Genomic DNA, 18,143 nt, shown 5'->3' with positions numbered 1-18,143 from the left:
AAGGGGTAGGCCATTTCTCACTTGAATTAACTGAGCTTTCAATGCTGAACCAAAAAAAAAAGGCCATATGAATACTCCAGCCTCATTGATTGGAGCTGAAACATATAAATCAAACACGGCCCAACCCCACCCCACGCACTGCTGTCCCTTTCCGAACAACAAACTTGACTCCCTATCCGGCTATCCCCATGTTTGTTTGCGGTCATTCCAGTGCTGAGTGTGAGAGCTGAGAGGTTTTTTGTCTGGCAGAGGAAGATGTCCATCGACCTCGACGCTTTCTTTATCTACTCTTAACACCTTTAATTTACAAGCTAAAGCCTAAATAAAGCATATAGCCCCCACCCGTGGTGATAGTCCTTGTCCTTAGTTCTCCTCACACATCAACACTCATGACCTACCCTGATTATCAGGGCATAGTCCAGTGCTCTTCTCCTTCTCCAGCCATGGAATATGGATAGACACTCCATCACAGAGACGATGAGAGACCTCACCCACCTCTCACACTCACCGCTTGTGATCATTAATGACATCTAAAATCGTGTGTGAACAGATATGAAGCCAATCAATGAGACAACATTGTCCTATCTATACCACAAATAAGTATTATTATTAGCAAACTTCAGCAAGGACCTCTGCTTCTAAACTCTAAAGGGCCACAACACTGCCGTCCGGACTCCGGAGTCATCATGTTCATAGCTGGCCACTGTTGAATAACTCAGAAACAATATGATCAGAGCCCTCCTCCGCCCTCCAAAATCCAGCACTTCCTTATTCCTTATGGGACCCATGGACTACTGGCGGGTCCCCATCATCTCAAATCTCAATGGTCCTGTGTCATCACCAGAGGACCATATCTGTCAGGTGCAGAAGTGGGTTCTGGGCCGGGATATGAATTTACAAACCAGTAATTATTCTTTAGTCAAGAATTAACATGATTAGTAGTTGAACGTATTTGTCTATAACAATAATAAGATAAGAAAATAAAGAAAAGATTCTTGTAAATCATTCTGTAAGTTGAAATTTGGTTTGGCTAGTTGACAGAACATCCTGACGTGGGTGATTGACTAAAGCCAAAACAAAAGGACACGCGGGCTCGCGTTTTGATTGGATGTCTCAACTTGTTTCCCGGTTGGCTTCTATGAGTTCTTACTTCTGTCTCTTTCCTTCTTTCCGTAAGAAATTGAGACCCACCCCGAGGAAAAGCCCTTCATGATCAGTTGCGTGACATTTCTGCAAAGACCAATTTTTTCATAATTTAAGATATATTACCAAAGTTTCCATGCATTGTTATATTTGTTTAAGTTAACTAATATTTAAAAATCCTTTATATTTGTTTGAAGTTTTTCATTTCGATTTTAACCATTTATTTTTGACAGAATTGGAATCTGATTCTTCGTTTTTATTGGAGTGGCATTCTTTCATTTGAGAGAATAACGATTCTCTCCCCTTTCTTTAAGAATGAGAATCCATTCCATCTCATTCTAATTCCAATTCAAATTCTCATATGAACCAAACAGGTAAGAGAAATAGACTGTTCTAATTCTGATAGATTTCAATTCCGATTACAACTGCGGTTTTATTACACCTGAAATACGTTAAATTTTAGTTTGTGAAACTCCTCTGGAATTGAAGATCATACAACAAATATTTCTTTATGAAACCCGATTTAGGCCAGAGCTTTGCAACTCGGCAACACCCATAAGCCAGTTCAAAGACCAAAATTCACATGCAGGAAAAAAAAAAAAATCAGCTGTCCATGATCAACCATGGGCTGTCAATAAACCTCTCCCTGCAGTTGCAAGACGCTTGGACTATTTTAGCCTTTTAGGAGCCTCTACACATGACACCTTAGTTGATTCAGGTCTTTGTTTGTGAATGTTGAGTATAAATACTGTTTTACCCACACTCATGATTCGATGTCATTCACAGCAGGTTACCAAAACAGGGTAGGCTGTTTTAAAAGATTTTTCCTATCAAAACCAATGTTACTGTTACCAAGTGGAAGGAGTCTGAACTAACGTCTGGAAAGCCATTTTGACAGTCCAGGGTAGGGGTGGCTATGGACCGATTCTTCACAAGCTATTCAAGCTCAGTTCATGAAAAGTTCGGTTCAGCTCGGTTTCAATCGAGCTCAAGCTTAATAGAGCTCAGCTCGGCTCGGTTTCAACAGAGCTTAAGCCTAATAGAACTCGACTCGTGAGGTTAACGAGCCAGCTCGAAAACATATATATATATTATAATATCATATAATATAATATAATTATAGAAAATAATATATATAATAAAAATATTATAATTCTTATTTTTTTAAATATCAAATAAAAAATATTTTTATATATAATTTTTAATTTTTATAAAATATTTTTCTTAAATCAAACTCGAGCCGAACCGAGCTCGAACTTACGAGATTATGACTCGAGCCGAACTCGAACTCAAGGTTTTAACTCGAACTGAACTCAAGCTTAAACTCGAGCCTTATACTTCCTAGGCGAGCCAAACTCGAGCCTCATACTATTTGGCTCGACTCGGCTCGAACCCACCCCTAGTCCAGGGCCAGGCTGTCGAATCTAAAACAACCAAACCATCTAATCGAATTTAGACAGCCAAATCCTTCAAGAATATTTGCTAAAAAACCAAACTAATAAACACGTTCTCACATTCTGGTGGTATTAAAAAGAGGATTCTTTGCCTTTGATGTTAGTCCGGCCACAGGCCCACAGCCCGTCCATTTACATCATCCATTGGGATCTGCAAAAATACAGCATCTGGTTCGCTAGATGCCCTTAATATAAATGGGCCAGAATGGATATCTGGAAATCTTGAAAAGGGTGATATATGCTTTAGCCATCATGTCAGTAGAGCATGTTTTTTCTATGGCCATATATTGGAAACCTGGTCGTCATTTTGTCCCACTTCTGATAAACCGGACGCCTCAAAAGGGTATAGTCCGATACTCCGATCATGATAAGGTGGTAACCAATCATCAACTGGTATTCATAAATAAGTCATGGGTATCTACAGTTGAAAGTATTGAAAATGCAAAAAATAAAAAAAAAAAGAAAAAATAATTTTTAATATATATCTCATATTATGCATGAATACAGTAAAAAAATACCAATAGATGTATTAAGAAAATCCAAATAAATCCTAAATAATACTAAATATAAGTTTTAGATGACTATGTGGAGTTGAACTATCAAGACTACATTGAAAAATGATGGAAGAACTAAACATGCTTATCTCATTTATTGGCCAACGTAAAAAAAGAAAAGAAAATGTCTAAAAAGTTAAGATTCATAACATATGGAACCAAGGTTCAAAATATCAAATCATAAGTGTCCTACTGTATCAGTAAAGACATATGCATGTGGTGCAGGTGGAATGCCATTGAAAATTTATAGCTGTAGTCATAAGCAATACTTGTTGATTGAAATGCATCTCTTAACATAAACTATAAAAATGTACAAGTCTTGTGTGCTTATACCTTATTCATATTTCAACCTGTTATAATGTATCTTTTAATATAAACTATTAAAGTGTGCATTTCTTGTGTTTATACCCTATTCATATTTCAACCTTAGATTTAATGTTTTAAATCTTGAATGTACTATAACAAATAATTAAAGCATGGCATAGTGATTGATTTGTTCTCTTTCAACTTGAATTGAAGGCCAAAGTTAAATCATCTTACCTATGATTCTTATACCAAACAATTTCGGATCATAATAATTAAGGGAATTCAATGGCATATAAAGAAATCCAATTAGACATAATTAAGGAGCAGATCTGCACGATGATAACACCACAGTCACACACCGAAAACATTTCTGTGGATGACAAGGATATACTCAATGTGCAGCTGTAGATGTGCAAACACATTGTTTTGTGATCTGCAGATCTAGCTTGATCTGCTACTCACAAACTGTTCCCACATCGATACCCGCGGAACACTGATAAGGGACGTGAGAACTGAGAACTCGTTGGTAGCAGATCCAAGCCCGGCCGAAATAGCTTCGAGTCTTCGACACTTTTTTTTTTCCTTTTTTTAAAATCTGACAGAAGTTAGTGTACAGTGTGTTGAAAGTTCTAAAAGGTCAAAATTCTTAACAAGTGATGTACCAATGACCTGAAAATCGATACATATCATACGAAAAGCACCGTTTGGATGTCAAAAACGACGTTTGCCTAGATCACCACCCTATATAAATGTCTCTGCGACACGCACACAGATGAGCAGTTCATAAATGAAGGTTGCAGAAGAGAGCATGTCACAGCTTAAACCAGATCTTTATATCGTGCATAGATATTCGGAGTCCATAAATGGAAAATAGTCCTTACATATTGAACCAAGTATCCACTTGTATCAGTTTATACATGGGACAATTAGATATCAACAGTGCTTACACTTGTTTTCCATCACCTAGTGCATCATCTCCTGTATAACTGCAGCTGAAAACAAAGCAGAAAATAAGATTCCAATAGGTGATGCTCATACAGAAAGATAAATCATTATTGGGTAGGATGTGTTCCATAGCTAAAGGCAAGAAAAAAAGAAAGAAACGAAATGGAGTCTTCTTTCTGGGCCATGGGTTCAGAATGTATCCCACAAAAGAGACCATGTAAAGTTGAAATGCATACAAGCAACAGAGATATTGCTACAAAGACTGAAATCAATAGCCACAAAAAGAACTGCACTTTCAATAACAAATTAATGCCTTCTGATCAAAAGAAAAATACAAGGACGTGGTATCTGATTTACTGCTGTAAAAAGCATATGTGAAGCATTCTACTCTTTTTCATCTGTTCGAACTTCTTCTCACAAAGTCGTACTAAAACCACAAATACATCACCTGTCAATGAACCCCTCTCTGCAAGAAAGTTCACATTTTCTATCAAGCATGGCATCCCATCAGAATAAAATACAAGCATCGTGCTTCTTACAAGAAACGATGGACTCTCCTTTTTTGAGAATTGATACAATCCTGCTTTACATTCTCAAGTATTATCTTGTTATCCACTGTAATCAGCTCTTAGATATTTCCACATCACCAAATTCACTTTAAGCATCCCAAACATTTTGCTTCCTCAATCAAATTGCTTCCTACTCTTTCCCAGAAACATTGCAAGAGATATTGCTTTAGTTGAGTAACAAGGAGCAAAATGTTACAATAGATGTTCCTTGTCCTGGAACAGATAGCTTAACCATGTTAGCATGACTTTTGTAACAAAAGTGGAAAGACTTTCTATTGTCATCTTCCACTTTTGTTGGGTGTGATCATGGAAAAGGAGAAAAATGTTCTATTTACAAGCGTTTAATCTAAAGCCCCTTTTAAGATAGGATTGTGCATATTACACTAAGAAAAAATCAACCTAAAGCATAAATGATTGGAGTATTCCAACAATTCCACTATTTTATTTAGGGTCAGAATGGCATCTTTGATGGGCTAAAACTGATGGATCAACTTTTAATTTCCAGGATCAATAGGATGTATTGTTGCTTCTTTAGGGTACATTTTGCCATTTGAGATCCTATCTGCAAAAAACTAAGGCTTTAGTTATATAAAAGAATTTTGTTTTGTTCATTTTAAAGGTTAATAGGCCATAACTTGGGGGCAATCATCTGGCCCACAAATTTCCGAGCTAGGGCCTAGGTTTTGTGTCTTGGCCCCGCATCAAGCTCAAAAGGTGTAAAACACACATAACCGTCTAAAGAAATAACCAAAAAGGCGTATTTAAAAAATAAAAGGGAGAACACCCCGGCTAAGGCAAACACCAGGAAAAGAGGCTGCACCTGGATTCAGGCAAAGCACATGCCTTAAAATGCACCTCACCCATGCACCTAGGTGCACCTTTTAGAGCATTGGGTTTGTTAGTGAGAATTGGATCTCTTTTAAGGGCTTCTTAATGAATAAAAAATGAAAACCACAAAATATAATGCCCTCAAAAAAATGCAAAGAAAGCAAGCTTAAGGCATAATGGCACATTATGAGATGTGTAATAGGTTAGATGCTCGAGAAAACAACATAGATGTAAGATCATCTTAGATGCATAAAATATCAAAATTCAGAAGCAAAGCATACAAATGAAGCGATAATGAAGGTAGGGTGAAATTATACTTTAACAGCATTACATCAGGTTCATACCAAGAGCTTGAGCCTTGTGCATTAAATAAATCCTGCATTTCAAAGAAATCAAAGATAATGCACGGCTTTGGATCATTTAGATATTCAAAATTGAAAAGGCTTTGACAAATATCAAGATGGTAAAGAGGATCAGGGGTTTGGCATCCAAATGAAAGTCCAAACAAAATTGTATGGGTGATATATGTGTGTGTGTGTGTGTGCGTGTATCTTGGCTCACCAAAAGGGTCCAGTATGACATTAGTTATAAGACGAGAAATTTTATGTCAATGGAGGAAAAATGCTGTAACATATATAATAATAACAATAACAATAACAATAACAATAATAATAATAATAATAATAATATGTAAATAGTTATACCAACCACTGGGAGACAAATTTATGGGTCGCTACAAATATTTAATTGAGCAAAGACTAAGGTCGCATTCGGTACCATATCTCTACCTGAAACATTTTGGGCTAATCAATACAAGTTGGTGAAAAATGTGTTGTCACATCACATATGAGAGTCACTTCAGCTAGAAATAAACGCATGTTTAGGACTGAGTCGACTGACCCATAGTTGTCAAGGCGACACCTAGGCGACAAGGCACCCTTGCAGTCTCGCCTCGCCTAATTGCCAAACAGTTTTCTAATAGCATGTTATAACAAACTTTTATATTCTTAATTTTTTTGAGGTTATAATTATAAAATAGACATTTTTAAACTAAAATATTCATTTTGTGTGTTTATATACTAATTTCTTTTTGTTATTTTCTTATTTGTTAGCGTTTAATCAACACAAACATTGCTAAGTGCTGTATTGAACCCTCAAAAGAGACATTTTGTGGGTTTATATACTAATTTCTTTTTGTTATTTTCTTATTTGTTAGGGTTTAATCAACACAAACATTGCTAAGTGCTGTATTGAACCCTCTTATTTGTTTTTATATACTAGTTTCTTCTTCTTCTTCTTCTTCTTCTTCTTCTTCTTCTTCTTCTTCTTCTTCTTCTTCTTCTTCTTCTTCTTCTTTTCCTATAACAGAAATAGGGGTTCAGCCCCTATGTTTTTCAAATTTTCTTTTCTTTTTTCTTTTTCTTCTCATGAATATATTGGAATATGTTGATTTTCTATACTTTAAACAAGAAGTTTATACTTCTCTTATGAAAATTATGGATCTTTATTAAGGAAATATGATTATGGAACCTAGGGAACTATCCTAGGATACATGTTTTTACTTAAAAAAATCCATCGCCTAGGCAACTAGGTGCCCCCTGTCACCTAGCCTCACCTTGGCACCTTGAAAACTATGGACTGATTGTTGATATTTATAGTTGAAACCTCAAATTAATGTTTTAGGCAGAAAGTAGAAACAACAGTGTGTATTGATCAACCCAGAACGTTTCAGATAGACACAGCAATGGTACCAAACACAACCTAAGCCAATGTCAGAAAACCAACTTGTTTTAACCAAGGAGACCAAATAAAACAAATGACAGGGGGTGTATCGGGGGTCTGACCGGTTCAGGGGGTGGAGGAGACCTAAACCCGCCCCCCTGAACCAGTTTCAGAAAAAAAGTAAAAAAAAAAAAAACAAAAAGAAATAGTATCGATACGCCCCTACTGGCGTATTGGGCGTATCGATATTCTGAACCTTGCTTCTATATACTACTTTACAAATGACTTCTTTTAGTACAAAACTTTTTTCAAGAAAAGGGGAGAGAAGGGGTAAACCATAGCGAGGCATGGGTATCTTAGAATCTAATTATTTTAAAATTGACCCAAATAAAACAAAATATATGGTGGATACAAAAATAAAGAATTAAAATTCCTCAAAGCTAATCAGTTTCAACATCATAATTAAATTATAGATAAAGTTGAAGAGATTAAAGGCTGTATCACCCATGGTAACAGAGTAGATAGATAAAGCCATATATGCTTCAAAATGGCATAGATGAGAATGATAATGCAAGATGAAAGTTCTTGAAGGGCAATAAAAAGGCAGACATGGAATCCCAGTTGAAGTAAATGATTTTATTTTTGGAAAATGGATAAGGTAAATTTTATTAAATAGAAGCAGAAGATACAACAAACAGATAGGTTTGCCCACTAGGCAAACACTACTACAAAAATACATCAGTCAAGCCACAACTGGGAACCATTGCAAATCTGGTTCGGAAATACATCAGCGAAGTCCTTGGAAACAGAGGCCCAGGAGAAAATTCTACTAATCACAGCATTGATCAGTTTTCACACATCTAGACCTGCTGAAAAACATCTTTCTATCCAAATGATCCAGATAATAGGTGGAGGGACAAGCTTGGATATAATTTAAGTAATGAAATAAGCTTTACTTGTTCATTGGCTTCAAAATGTAACCTTGGATATAGGTTGGAACAAAGGAATAGGAATTGTTGCCAACTCCACTAATGTGAGATATACCACAGGTAAGGATGGTAATGAAGATGGTCTCTTCCCCTATTTTCACAAGATGTGATTCAAACAACACCGATAAACTAAGCACAAAATGTTGTGCAAAATCCTTACATATGCTAACATAATCCAATAAAAGTAGAAAAACAGATCTATCAACAACAGGTTTGGAGCATCACCAACTTCAACTAATAAGCAGTTCATCATAACAGGTAAACATAGCTTATTACGAATATCAGTAAATAAACCACCATAAAAGTAGAACAGATCTACCAACAACAGGTTTGGAGCATCACCAACCTCAACTAATAAGCAGTTCATCATAACAGGTAAACATAGCTTATTACGAATATCAGTAAATAAACCACCAAAGTATGCTGTTTACAAGATTTCCATCCTGAGCAGGTAATAGTTGTAATTTGATCTGAATGGATGAAGTAATCCAAATTACGGGACAATATTTGAAGGGTTCAAGAAGATTAAAAGTAAATTGTGGCAACAAGTATAATAATATAATTTGTGGTTGAAAAGAAAATCCCTAGCAATATTTGACAGATAAATATGAGAATGTCTAAAAACCAAGAGGGACAGACATTGCCTGAAGTTGAAGGGAACAGAGTTAAAGAGGGAGGTGAGATGACAACAGAAAAAATCTGTGAGAAGAATGTGGTCCTGAAGGCTGAAACTACTGGTTGACTGAATGTCAACGTAAACTTGCACCAAATAATAATAATAATAATAATAATGATCATACCTGCAGTGCCCATTGCCATGAACTGTTGTCTTCAAACTTCAAGCTTGGTAGAACATTTCCAAGAGTTTGATAGGCTATCCAAAATGATCCTCTATCTGGTAACTTTTAACAAAATTGCTCCTTGCACTTTAAGGCTCTTTCTATGTAGACTAATAGTCTTGCAAGATTTTGCAAGTTTTCTATTCTCTCTCAATGGTGTTTGTACTTGCTCTAGTACTAGACTAGGGAGGCTAGAGCCTAGTCTCCCTTTTTGACAATCTCCTCTTTCTCAAAGAAAATTCAGTGATAGGAGTAAGAATGAAGGAGATTCTCCACTCTTAGAAGAATGCCAAAAGGGAGAGACCCTATCCATCTATTTTGTAGGTGGTCCCCCTCCCCCCATCAAGGAACCTCCTCTACTAGCCTATGAGAACCAAACACATCCCCCATTTTGCTCAACCACTCCCCACTCTCTCTTATCCTTATCCTCCAAAATTGAATTTTAAATTTAAAGTTAGATAATGACAAGGAGGTTAAGATTCTAGGGCCTTGTAACTTTGACTCAACCAAAATGGGAGTCCTTATGTGAGAAATCCCAATGACCACAACGATGGGCCATAACTTTATGGGTCCCACACTCTAACAATCTCCCACTTGGCCCAAGTGTGGTCAATAGTGGAAGGATGTAGCTTCATCAGCTCATGGTGATTCTCAAAACTCACTTAGGTAATTACTGATGTAAACTCAGATCATGGCAGTCCCTCCTAAAAGTGAAGTTTCCATCCATGCATCAGGGCATTTACACTCGTAACCCTTAGTACAGTGGATTATATACACCGGTCCTAGATGTGTTCTTGTGCTTGTCTATCATTATAATGTGCATGTATTAGACAAGTGCGGGACTGCAAGAACTGGAAAATTAATTACTGGCATGTGTCACCATATTGACTTGATAAAAGAAGTGACAATTCCCATGTTTTTAACGTGTCCTGTAAACACATTAAGGGGCACCCCCTTGGTCATCGAATCAGCAATCATGAGTTCAGTTCTTATATGCTTGATGATGATTTTTTGTTCTTGCACTCTGTCCCTCACTAGTAAGTACTTTAAGTCAACGTACTTACTTTGACTACTACTCTTGTTGTTATTCGAAAAGAACACAGCTGCAGAATTGTCATAGAACAACTTTATTGGCTTATCCACATAGTCAAGCACTAAGGCGCCAAGTCCTATGATAAAATTCTCCAACCAAATTGCATGTGTCATGGCATCATGACATCCTATGAATTCTGCTTCCATAGTAGAGGATGCTCTAAGCTTTTTCTTAGTAATTTTCCACAACACGGCCCCTCCTGCAAGCAGAAAAAACATATCCTGATGTTGAGGCTTTGCTATCGGGGTACCCAGCAAAATATTAGTCTGTACAACCCAACAGCTCTAGCTTGTCTACTTTTCTATAAGTAAGCAAATAGTCCTTAGTTCCTTGTAAATATCTAAATACCTTTTTGGCTGCTCTCCAGTGTTCTCTACCTGGATTGCTTTGAAACCTGCCCAACACTCCCACTGCAAAAGCAATATCTGCCCTTGTGCATACAAGAGGCTCCCAACTGGAGATGCATAAGGAACTTTCTCCATGTCTTTCTTTTCATATTGGGTTTGTGGGCAGCTATTTATGTAGCATGTCTCCTTTATTAATGGGTACTACACTCAGCATGCAATTCTCCATATCGAACCTCTACAAGATCTTGTTTATGTATGCCCTCTAGGATAACCCCAGTGTCTTGCGGGCTCTGTCTCTATGGATCCCAATGCCCAAGACGTAGGATGCTTCTCCCACGTCTTTCATGTCAAATTGTTTGGTAAGGAATTCTTTCATTTGATTAAGCAAGCCAATATTCCCGTTAGCTATAAGTATATCATCTACATATAACACCAACAAAACAAAGCTGCTCCGGCTGACCTTAAGTTATATACACTAGTCAACAACGTTTTCTTTAAATCCAAATGGTGTAATAACGTTGTGGAATTTGAAATACCATTGACAGGAAGCTTGCTTCAAGCCATATATTGACTTGTTTAATCTACACACCAAATGTCCATTTCCTTTAGCTATGAAACCCTCTGGTTGATCCATGTATATCTCCTCTTCAAGATCCCCATTCAAAAAGGCTATTTTCACGTCCATCAGATGTAGCTCCATATCATAGTGCACCACTAAAGACATTATCCTTCGTAATGAATCCTTCGTTGAAACTGGAGAGAAGGCTTCATTATAATCCACTCATTTCTCTATGTTATATCCTTTTGCCACCAATCTAGCTTTGTACCTCTCTACTATTCCAGCTGGATTCCGCTTATTACTAAATATCCATTTATATGGAATTGCTCTTTTTTCTATTGGCAACGATACAAGCTCCCAAACTCCATTCGTGGCCATGGAGTCTAGCTCACTTTTCATGGCTTCAAGCCAAAGCACAGAGTCTGAACCATTAATGGCTTCTAGAAAGGTTAGTGGGTCATCTTTGACGCCTATGTCATAATCTATCTCTTGGAAATACACAAAGTCCGGAGATGTGGTGCTTCTCCTTATTCTAGAAGATCTACGAGGAGGTACTAGCCCTTCAAGTTCAGAAATGCTTTCTTGAACCTCATTAGTAGCCTCAACTATTGATCATTTTCAATGGTCTCAACAGGTGTTACATCCCCATAATTGGGGAGTTGTTGTTCCATTTCTCGTACAAGTAAAATACACAAAGTCCGGAGATGTGGTGCTTCTCCTTATTCTAGAAGATCTACGAGGAGGTACTAGCCCTTCAAGTTCAGAAATGCTTTCTTGAACCTCATTAGTAGCCTCAACTATTGATCATTTTCAATGGTCTCAGCAGGTGTTACATCCCCATAATTGGGGAGTTGTTGTTCCATTTCTCGTACAAGTAAAACATAATTTGTATATGCAACAACACTTTGCCCACTTGGTTGAGCTTTAGGGAGCTCTCTCCCACTTTCTTCATAATCCTCTAAAAATTAGCATTCCTAGCTTCTACCACCCTTAAGGCATTATTAGGACAGTAAAACCTATATCCTTTTGACTTTTCTGCATATTCTATGAAGTATTCACTTATGGTTCTTGAATCTAGTTTCCCTAACTGTGGGTTATATACCCTTGCTTCAACTTTACAGCCCCAAATGTATAAATGGTTTTGGTTGGGTTTCTTTCCAACCCACAGTTCAAAAGGTGTCTTAAGAATTGCTTTTGTTGGAACCCTATTCAGTATGTACACTGCAATTTTAAGGGCTTCCCCCCACAAATTTTGTGGTAGAGAGGAGTTACACATCACACTCCTCACCATGTCCATAAGTGTTCTATTTCTCCTTTCTGCCACACCATTTTGATCAGGAGAACCTGGCATGGTGTATCACGCGACAATACTGTGTTCTCAAAGAAATAGAGTGAAGGCCCCCAAATTTTGACCAGCTTCTATGTACCCACCATAATAATCCCCACCTCTATTAGACATTATGATTTTAATGGTCTTTCATGTTTGTTTCTTTACCTCTACTTTAGATACATTAAATGCCTCTAGGGCTTCTGATTTTTCACACAGTAGATAAAGATACATATATCTAGAGTGATCATCAATAAAAGTGATGAAATATCTTTGGCCACCCAAGCAGGTTGTAGGTTGGGGTCCACAAATTTTTGTATGGATAAAGTCTAAAATCACACTACTTCTTGTAGCCTTCATTCCCCTCTTGGTAGTTTGTTTTCTCTTTATACAACTTACACAAGTAGGGAACTCAGTGACCCAACCTTTTGTTCCACAAGACTAGTAAGTCCTCTTCGTGATAGCTCCTTTTAATACCTGCATTGCAACTTAAGACCAATTTGGTCTTGCCCAATGAGCAGTCCAGTTTATAAAGGTTGTCAACTAAGAAACCATTTCCAACTAATTTATTGGATTTAAATAGATCAAACTTTGAACCAATAAAAACTAATTTAAAACCATCTAAAGTTAACTTGGAAATTGAAATCAAATTCTTGGAAAACCCAAGCACAAACACAATTTTGTTCAAAAATAACTCAAAACCAATGGAAAGTAATAATTGAAATGTTCCTACGGCCTTCACTTCAAGGTGATCTCCATTTCTAAGGTAAATGTGCTACTTACTTGGGCTCGATTTCCGCATCTTTAGAAACCCCTACATGGTATTAACAACATGGATTGAGGAACCGAAGTCAATCCACCAAGAGTCTCTATGGACTTCTATCAAATGTGATACACAAACAAGGGATAGATTTATACCTACATTCTTTCCCTTCTGGTCTTTCTTCCTCTCCAACCATTTCTTGTAACGAGTGCAATCACTCTTGAAATGGGCCATTTTTCTTATAGAAGAAGCATGTCGGATACACTTTTCCCTTTCCCTTGGTCATTTTCTGAACTTTGCCCTATAAAGCTTCCTTTATTTTTGTCCTTAAGCACAAGATTTGTTGTTTCCAACTTCTCATGCATTAATCTCTCTTCCTCTTGGACACATATAGTTAAGAGTCTGTTGAAACTCCATGACTCTCCTTGTGTGTTGTAAGAGATCTTAAAGGGTCCATACTCTATAGGTAGAGAATTCAACTTCAACACGAAGGCCACTAGGAAAGGTTCAGCAACGGTGACGCCTAGACTACTTAACTTGTCACTTATATCCTTCATTTCTAATATGTACTCTCTCATTGTTTTGGAATTGGAGAGCTTCATATTAAGCATTTTGTTAAGAAGGCTCTGTGACACCATTTTCTCTTAGGCCTCAAATTGTCCTTTTCTATTTCAACCAGGTATTCTATTACTATCTCCTTATCGAAGACTGCACCTCTAATATTTTTTGTTGATTTTGGACTTCATTACCATTTTGCATAGCATGTTGGAGTTTTCCCAATTTCTGAGGAATTCCTTCTCTTCCTTGGTGCTCTCATCCGTGATGATAGGGTTTTCTTTAACCCATATAACTAGGTCCAAGTTTGTACAGCCTAAGGCAATAAGAAAACTCTATTTCCCTTCCTAGAAATTGTCAATGTCAATGCCAATGACCATTGGCCTTTGGGCCCACATGATCATTGGCTCGTTAATTGGACACAATTTGTGGTTGCCTACTCTGGTTTACACTTAGATTGCTTTGGTGCACCATTGTTAGAGTGTGAGATCCATAAAGTTATGGCCCATCATTGTGGTCATTGGGGTTTCTCACTTAAGGATGCCCATTTTGGTTGAATCAAAGTTACAAGGCCCTAGAATTTCTCAACCTACTTGTCATTATCTAACTTTAAATTTAAAATTCAATTTTAGAGGATAAGAGAGTGGGGAGTGGTTGAGCAAAATGGGGGATGTGTTTGGTTCTCATAGGCTATTGTAGAGGAAGTTCCTTGATGGGAGGGAACAACCTACAAAAAATAGATGGATATGGCCCCTCCCTTTTAGCACTCCTCTAAGAGTGGAGAATCCCCTTCATTCTTACTCCTACCACCAAATTTTCTTTGGGAAAGAGGAGATTGTCAAAAAGGGAGACTAGGCTCTAGCCTCTCTAGAGCCTTCAAGTGCAAGGAGCAATTTTATTAAAGTTGCCAAATAGAGGATCGTTTTGGATGGCTAATCAATCAACTCTTGGGAAACGTTCTACCAAGCTTGAAGTCTAAAGATAATGGTTCATGGCAATGGGCACTGCAAGTATGATCATTATTTAGTTTATTTTAATTATTTGGTCCAAGTTTACATTGATATTCAGTCAACTAATAATGCTGAAACTAGAAAGGATTAGTAATAATCGAAAGGATTCAAAGGTTTTTGAGAAGGCACCAAATGCAGTTAGACAATTCAGTAGTCAAAAAAGCAGCCATAATGTTCAGGTCAAGAGTCTTTGCAAGATTGATCGGGGTTTACTTGGGGTTAGGCCCATTAAGAAGGTGAAGAAGTCAAAGAAAGCTAATAAGATAAGTAGAGGAGGTTCCTATGAAAACACTTGGAGAAGCTGAGTAACTGGTAATTTTAATTTTAGGATGGATGCTTAGTGAGTTGCGTGGTGGTGATGGAATGATGTCTTATAGTTGAAGGGCTTTGCTTAACAGGGTAAAGGTTGTGGTTTCTTTTTAGTTGAGGATGAGTTGTTTATCAGTTGGTTTCTCTGGAAAGATCATGTTTTTGAAGTTGAGTGAGGATGGGTTTTTTCTTTTTGAAGTTGCTTAACTTCCTATATCTCTCTTTTTTCTCTTAATAAATTTTCTTTTTTATTTGCTAACAAAAAAAAAACAATATGGGAAGGTCATTTGATCAACACAATACAGATATGTCCTAAAGCTGAAATATAACTGATGCATATCAACCCTGTTCCAAAGTACTTGGATAATATAATCCAGATCCATGACATGATAAAAAACAAAGCATGCAATATGAAACTCAAGATATGGCCCTATGAGTGGGATAGAACAGGATTCAACAAAGCCGCTCAAAATTGTGATGAGGCAAGTGGTACTGTAGGATTTTGATGATTGAGAAACATCTCTCCTCAGTTTCAACTTCCAAGATGTCGCCCAACTTCTGAAGTATGAATAAAGGTTATAGACAGTTTTTGCATGGACATGGACACATATCCAAGAATCAAAATTCAACTTGTGCCCTGGAGTCTGACTCGACAAGAAGAAACAAGGACCCCTCGGCACATCTCTAGAAAAGTGTAAACTATTAAAATAGTCCTTTTTTTCTTTTAACATTATAAGCTCATAGAAAAATGTCTAAAAGATTATCTTTATTACTTAGAAACATTTTGTAGAACATGGGTATCCGTGATAAACATTAACCATTCATTTATGTTGAATAGGAAAGGATAAAGGGGAAAATATTAGATAGAAATGCCCTTCAAGAATCCATGGAGTTTCAGAATCTAATGTGTGCAGATACAGACACTTCATCCATTTAGGAGAGTCCACGCAACACTGATTATAAAACATGAAAGATGGTATTCCCAGGGCTCCTCTAGTATCGTCTTGATATGTAACTAGCAGATTTGGTTAGCAATAGCATGCATAAATTCAAGTACCAAATAGAACCCCCTACCTTCGTGGAAGGGGATTAATGGTCAGGATATTGGTTTCACAAAAAAAGCTTTGAACCACGGTGTCTGTGGTGCAACTCTGAGAGGTTTTAGCAACTAAGCTGACTGGAACTGGAATATCTGTGCATTTCTACCTCTTGTTACTTCTACCTTTTTTATGGTAAATAGAACTTTCATTCCACAGAAATACGAGAAGACACATTTGTGCAAATTATAATTCACAGTTTTAATTCTCACTATCCTATATACTAAGGTGAAGTCGACCATATTGATTAGTGCAACTCAAGAGATACCAAATATTAGAAACCAGGACCGATTGATTCTTAGAGCCTCTTCGAGAGGCCTCGTGAAATTAAAAGCTAAAAAAGAAAACAAAAGCTAAAATATACTAAAGAAAACATGAAATGATCAAATAGTTTAGAACGGTAGAACCCAGTTCGTATTTGTGATCTTCGTTCAAATGAGAATAGACCAAAAGAAGAGTCCAATTTTATACAAATTCATTATATGTGCGCGGCTTTTGCAAAGCCCCTATATAAGTATTGAGAAACATCACAAAAAAGAAATAAAGAAAATATATATGATTTCGCCTTACTAACATATAGGGAACTAAATGATTTTGTTAGAGTAGCTGCTAGAATGAAACAAAGATACCTAGCTATAATAGAGTTCGAGACCCATTCCGTCGTGGATCTCGTAGTCCTTGAGGGTGATGTGATCCTTGTAGATGGTGTACCATTTCTGAATCCGTATCTTCTCGGCTCTTGTCCCCGTCTGCGCAGCGACGAGCTTCTTGAGATCGCCGATCGTGTCATCCTCGTTGCACTTCACCCTCACTTTCTTACCCAAACGATCGTTCAATACAACTTCAATCATCTTGTCTTGGCTTCTTCCTGTCTCTGACTCTGCAGTTGGCGTCGGATGAAAACCCTAATCCTCAACTTTCCCACCCACGCAGAGCAAACCGGAAGATATTTCTTTACTTCCTTTTCTTACCCTCCAGCTGCAGGCGCTAATTTGACGAGTTCCAATTTCCAAAGAGTAAAGATTACGCGGTTAGCTTTTTTTATACTTTCTTCTTTTCAACCGCTTTTGTCTTCATGGACTTGGATTCGGATCCAGATTGGGTGGTTATCCATGCCCCGTAAAAAGCATTGTCTTCTTCACCCGTTTTGAGCTACACTGATCGCTCAACTGGACGATCACAATAGCAAAACATAATGCTATCTCTAGTGAAACAGCCAGTTTTTCACAGTATTTTTCTTTCAAAGAGACCCAAATTTTGGGTTATCCAATATTTTCATCAAAAACGTCTCAAATATGAAGTGTTCTTCACTGTTTTGTTAAACTACAGGATCGTTTTTCACAGAGATTTGGCCGCCAAAGAGACCAAAAGACTGGTTTGGCCATTATTTGCATCAAAAATCACAGAGAACTTGGTGTGAAGACACAGAATAATCACATTTATAAATAGAAGTTAGTAGAGGTAGATCAGGCTATGTGAAGGCATAAAAAGACATAAAGAAAAAAAAGTAGGAATACAACAAAACACAGTGCAAGCAAATTAAGTAAAAAAAAAAAAAAACATAATATTTAGTATATAATAAGTACAAAAACAGAATAATGAAGATAGTTAAATCATTAAATATATATATTATCACCATTAATAACTTTTCCCTGACCCTTGTTTTAAAGTGCTGGTTGTGAGATTTGATTCCGAGTCAACGTTCGAATTTAGAACAAATCAGCTAACACACAT

The 18,143-nt window shown here is 37.1% G+C and overlaps 1 protein-coding gene and 1 long non-coding RNA gene across 4 annotated transcripts; one reads left to right on the top strand and one right to left on the bottom strand.

The window, feature by feature from the left end:
* Positions 1-4,268: 4,268 nt before the first annotated feature.
* Positions 4,269-17,433, bottom strand: LOC104602614 (ubiquitin-like protein 5). Of its 3 annotated transcripts, none has more exons than XR_736102.3 (3): positions 17,039-17,433; positions 6,117-6,175; positions 4,269-4,449 (listed from the first exon to the last, which is right to left on the bottom strand). XR_736102.3 is itself a non-coding variant. In XM_010266367.3 (3 exons), exon 1 carries the CDS (start codon positions 17,258-17,260, stop codon positions 17,039-17,041), a length of 222 nt encoding a protein of 73 aa, XP_010264669.1. In that variant the 5' UTR covers positions 17,261-17,433; the 3' UTR covers positions 4,269-4,449; positions 6,144-6,175. The 3 variants fall into 3 exon arrangements, 2 of the variants coding, with proteins under 2 accessions (XP_010264669.1, XP_088755084.1); XM_010266367.3 differs by having other exon boundaries at positions 6,144-6,175; XM_088898958.1 differs by lacking the exon at positions 6,117-6,175 and having other exon boundaries at positions 17,039-17,431.
* On the top strand, positions 6,182-17,420 carry LOC148802160 (uncharacterized). Its single transcript, XR_016082882.1, has 2 exons — positions 6,182-7,645; positions 7,689-17,420. It is a non-coding gene; the product is annotated as an uncharacterized LOC148802160 (long non-coding RNA).
* Positions 17,434-18,143: the final 710 nt, after the last annotated feature.

Source organism: Nelumbo nucifera, chromosome 2 (genome assembly GCF_055504915.1).
Source record: "Nelumbo nucifera cultivar China Antique chromosome 2, China Antique-T2T, whole genome shotgun sequence".
NCBI classification, from domain to species: Eukaryota; Viridiplantae; Streptophyta; class Magnoliopsida; order Proteales; family Nelumbonaceae; genus Nelumbo; species Nelumbo nucifera.
Note: the sequence above shows the minus strand (reverse complement) of the source record. Positions and strands in the feature narration are given on the sequence as shown.

Coding starts and splice junctions, on each gene's coding strand:
- LOC104602614 (XM_010266367.3), bottom strand. CDS start 17,260: ATGATTGAAGTTGTATTGAACGATCGTTTGGGTAAGAAAGTGAGGGTG.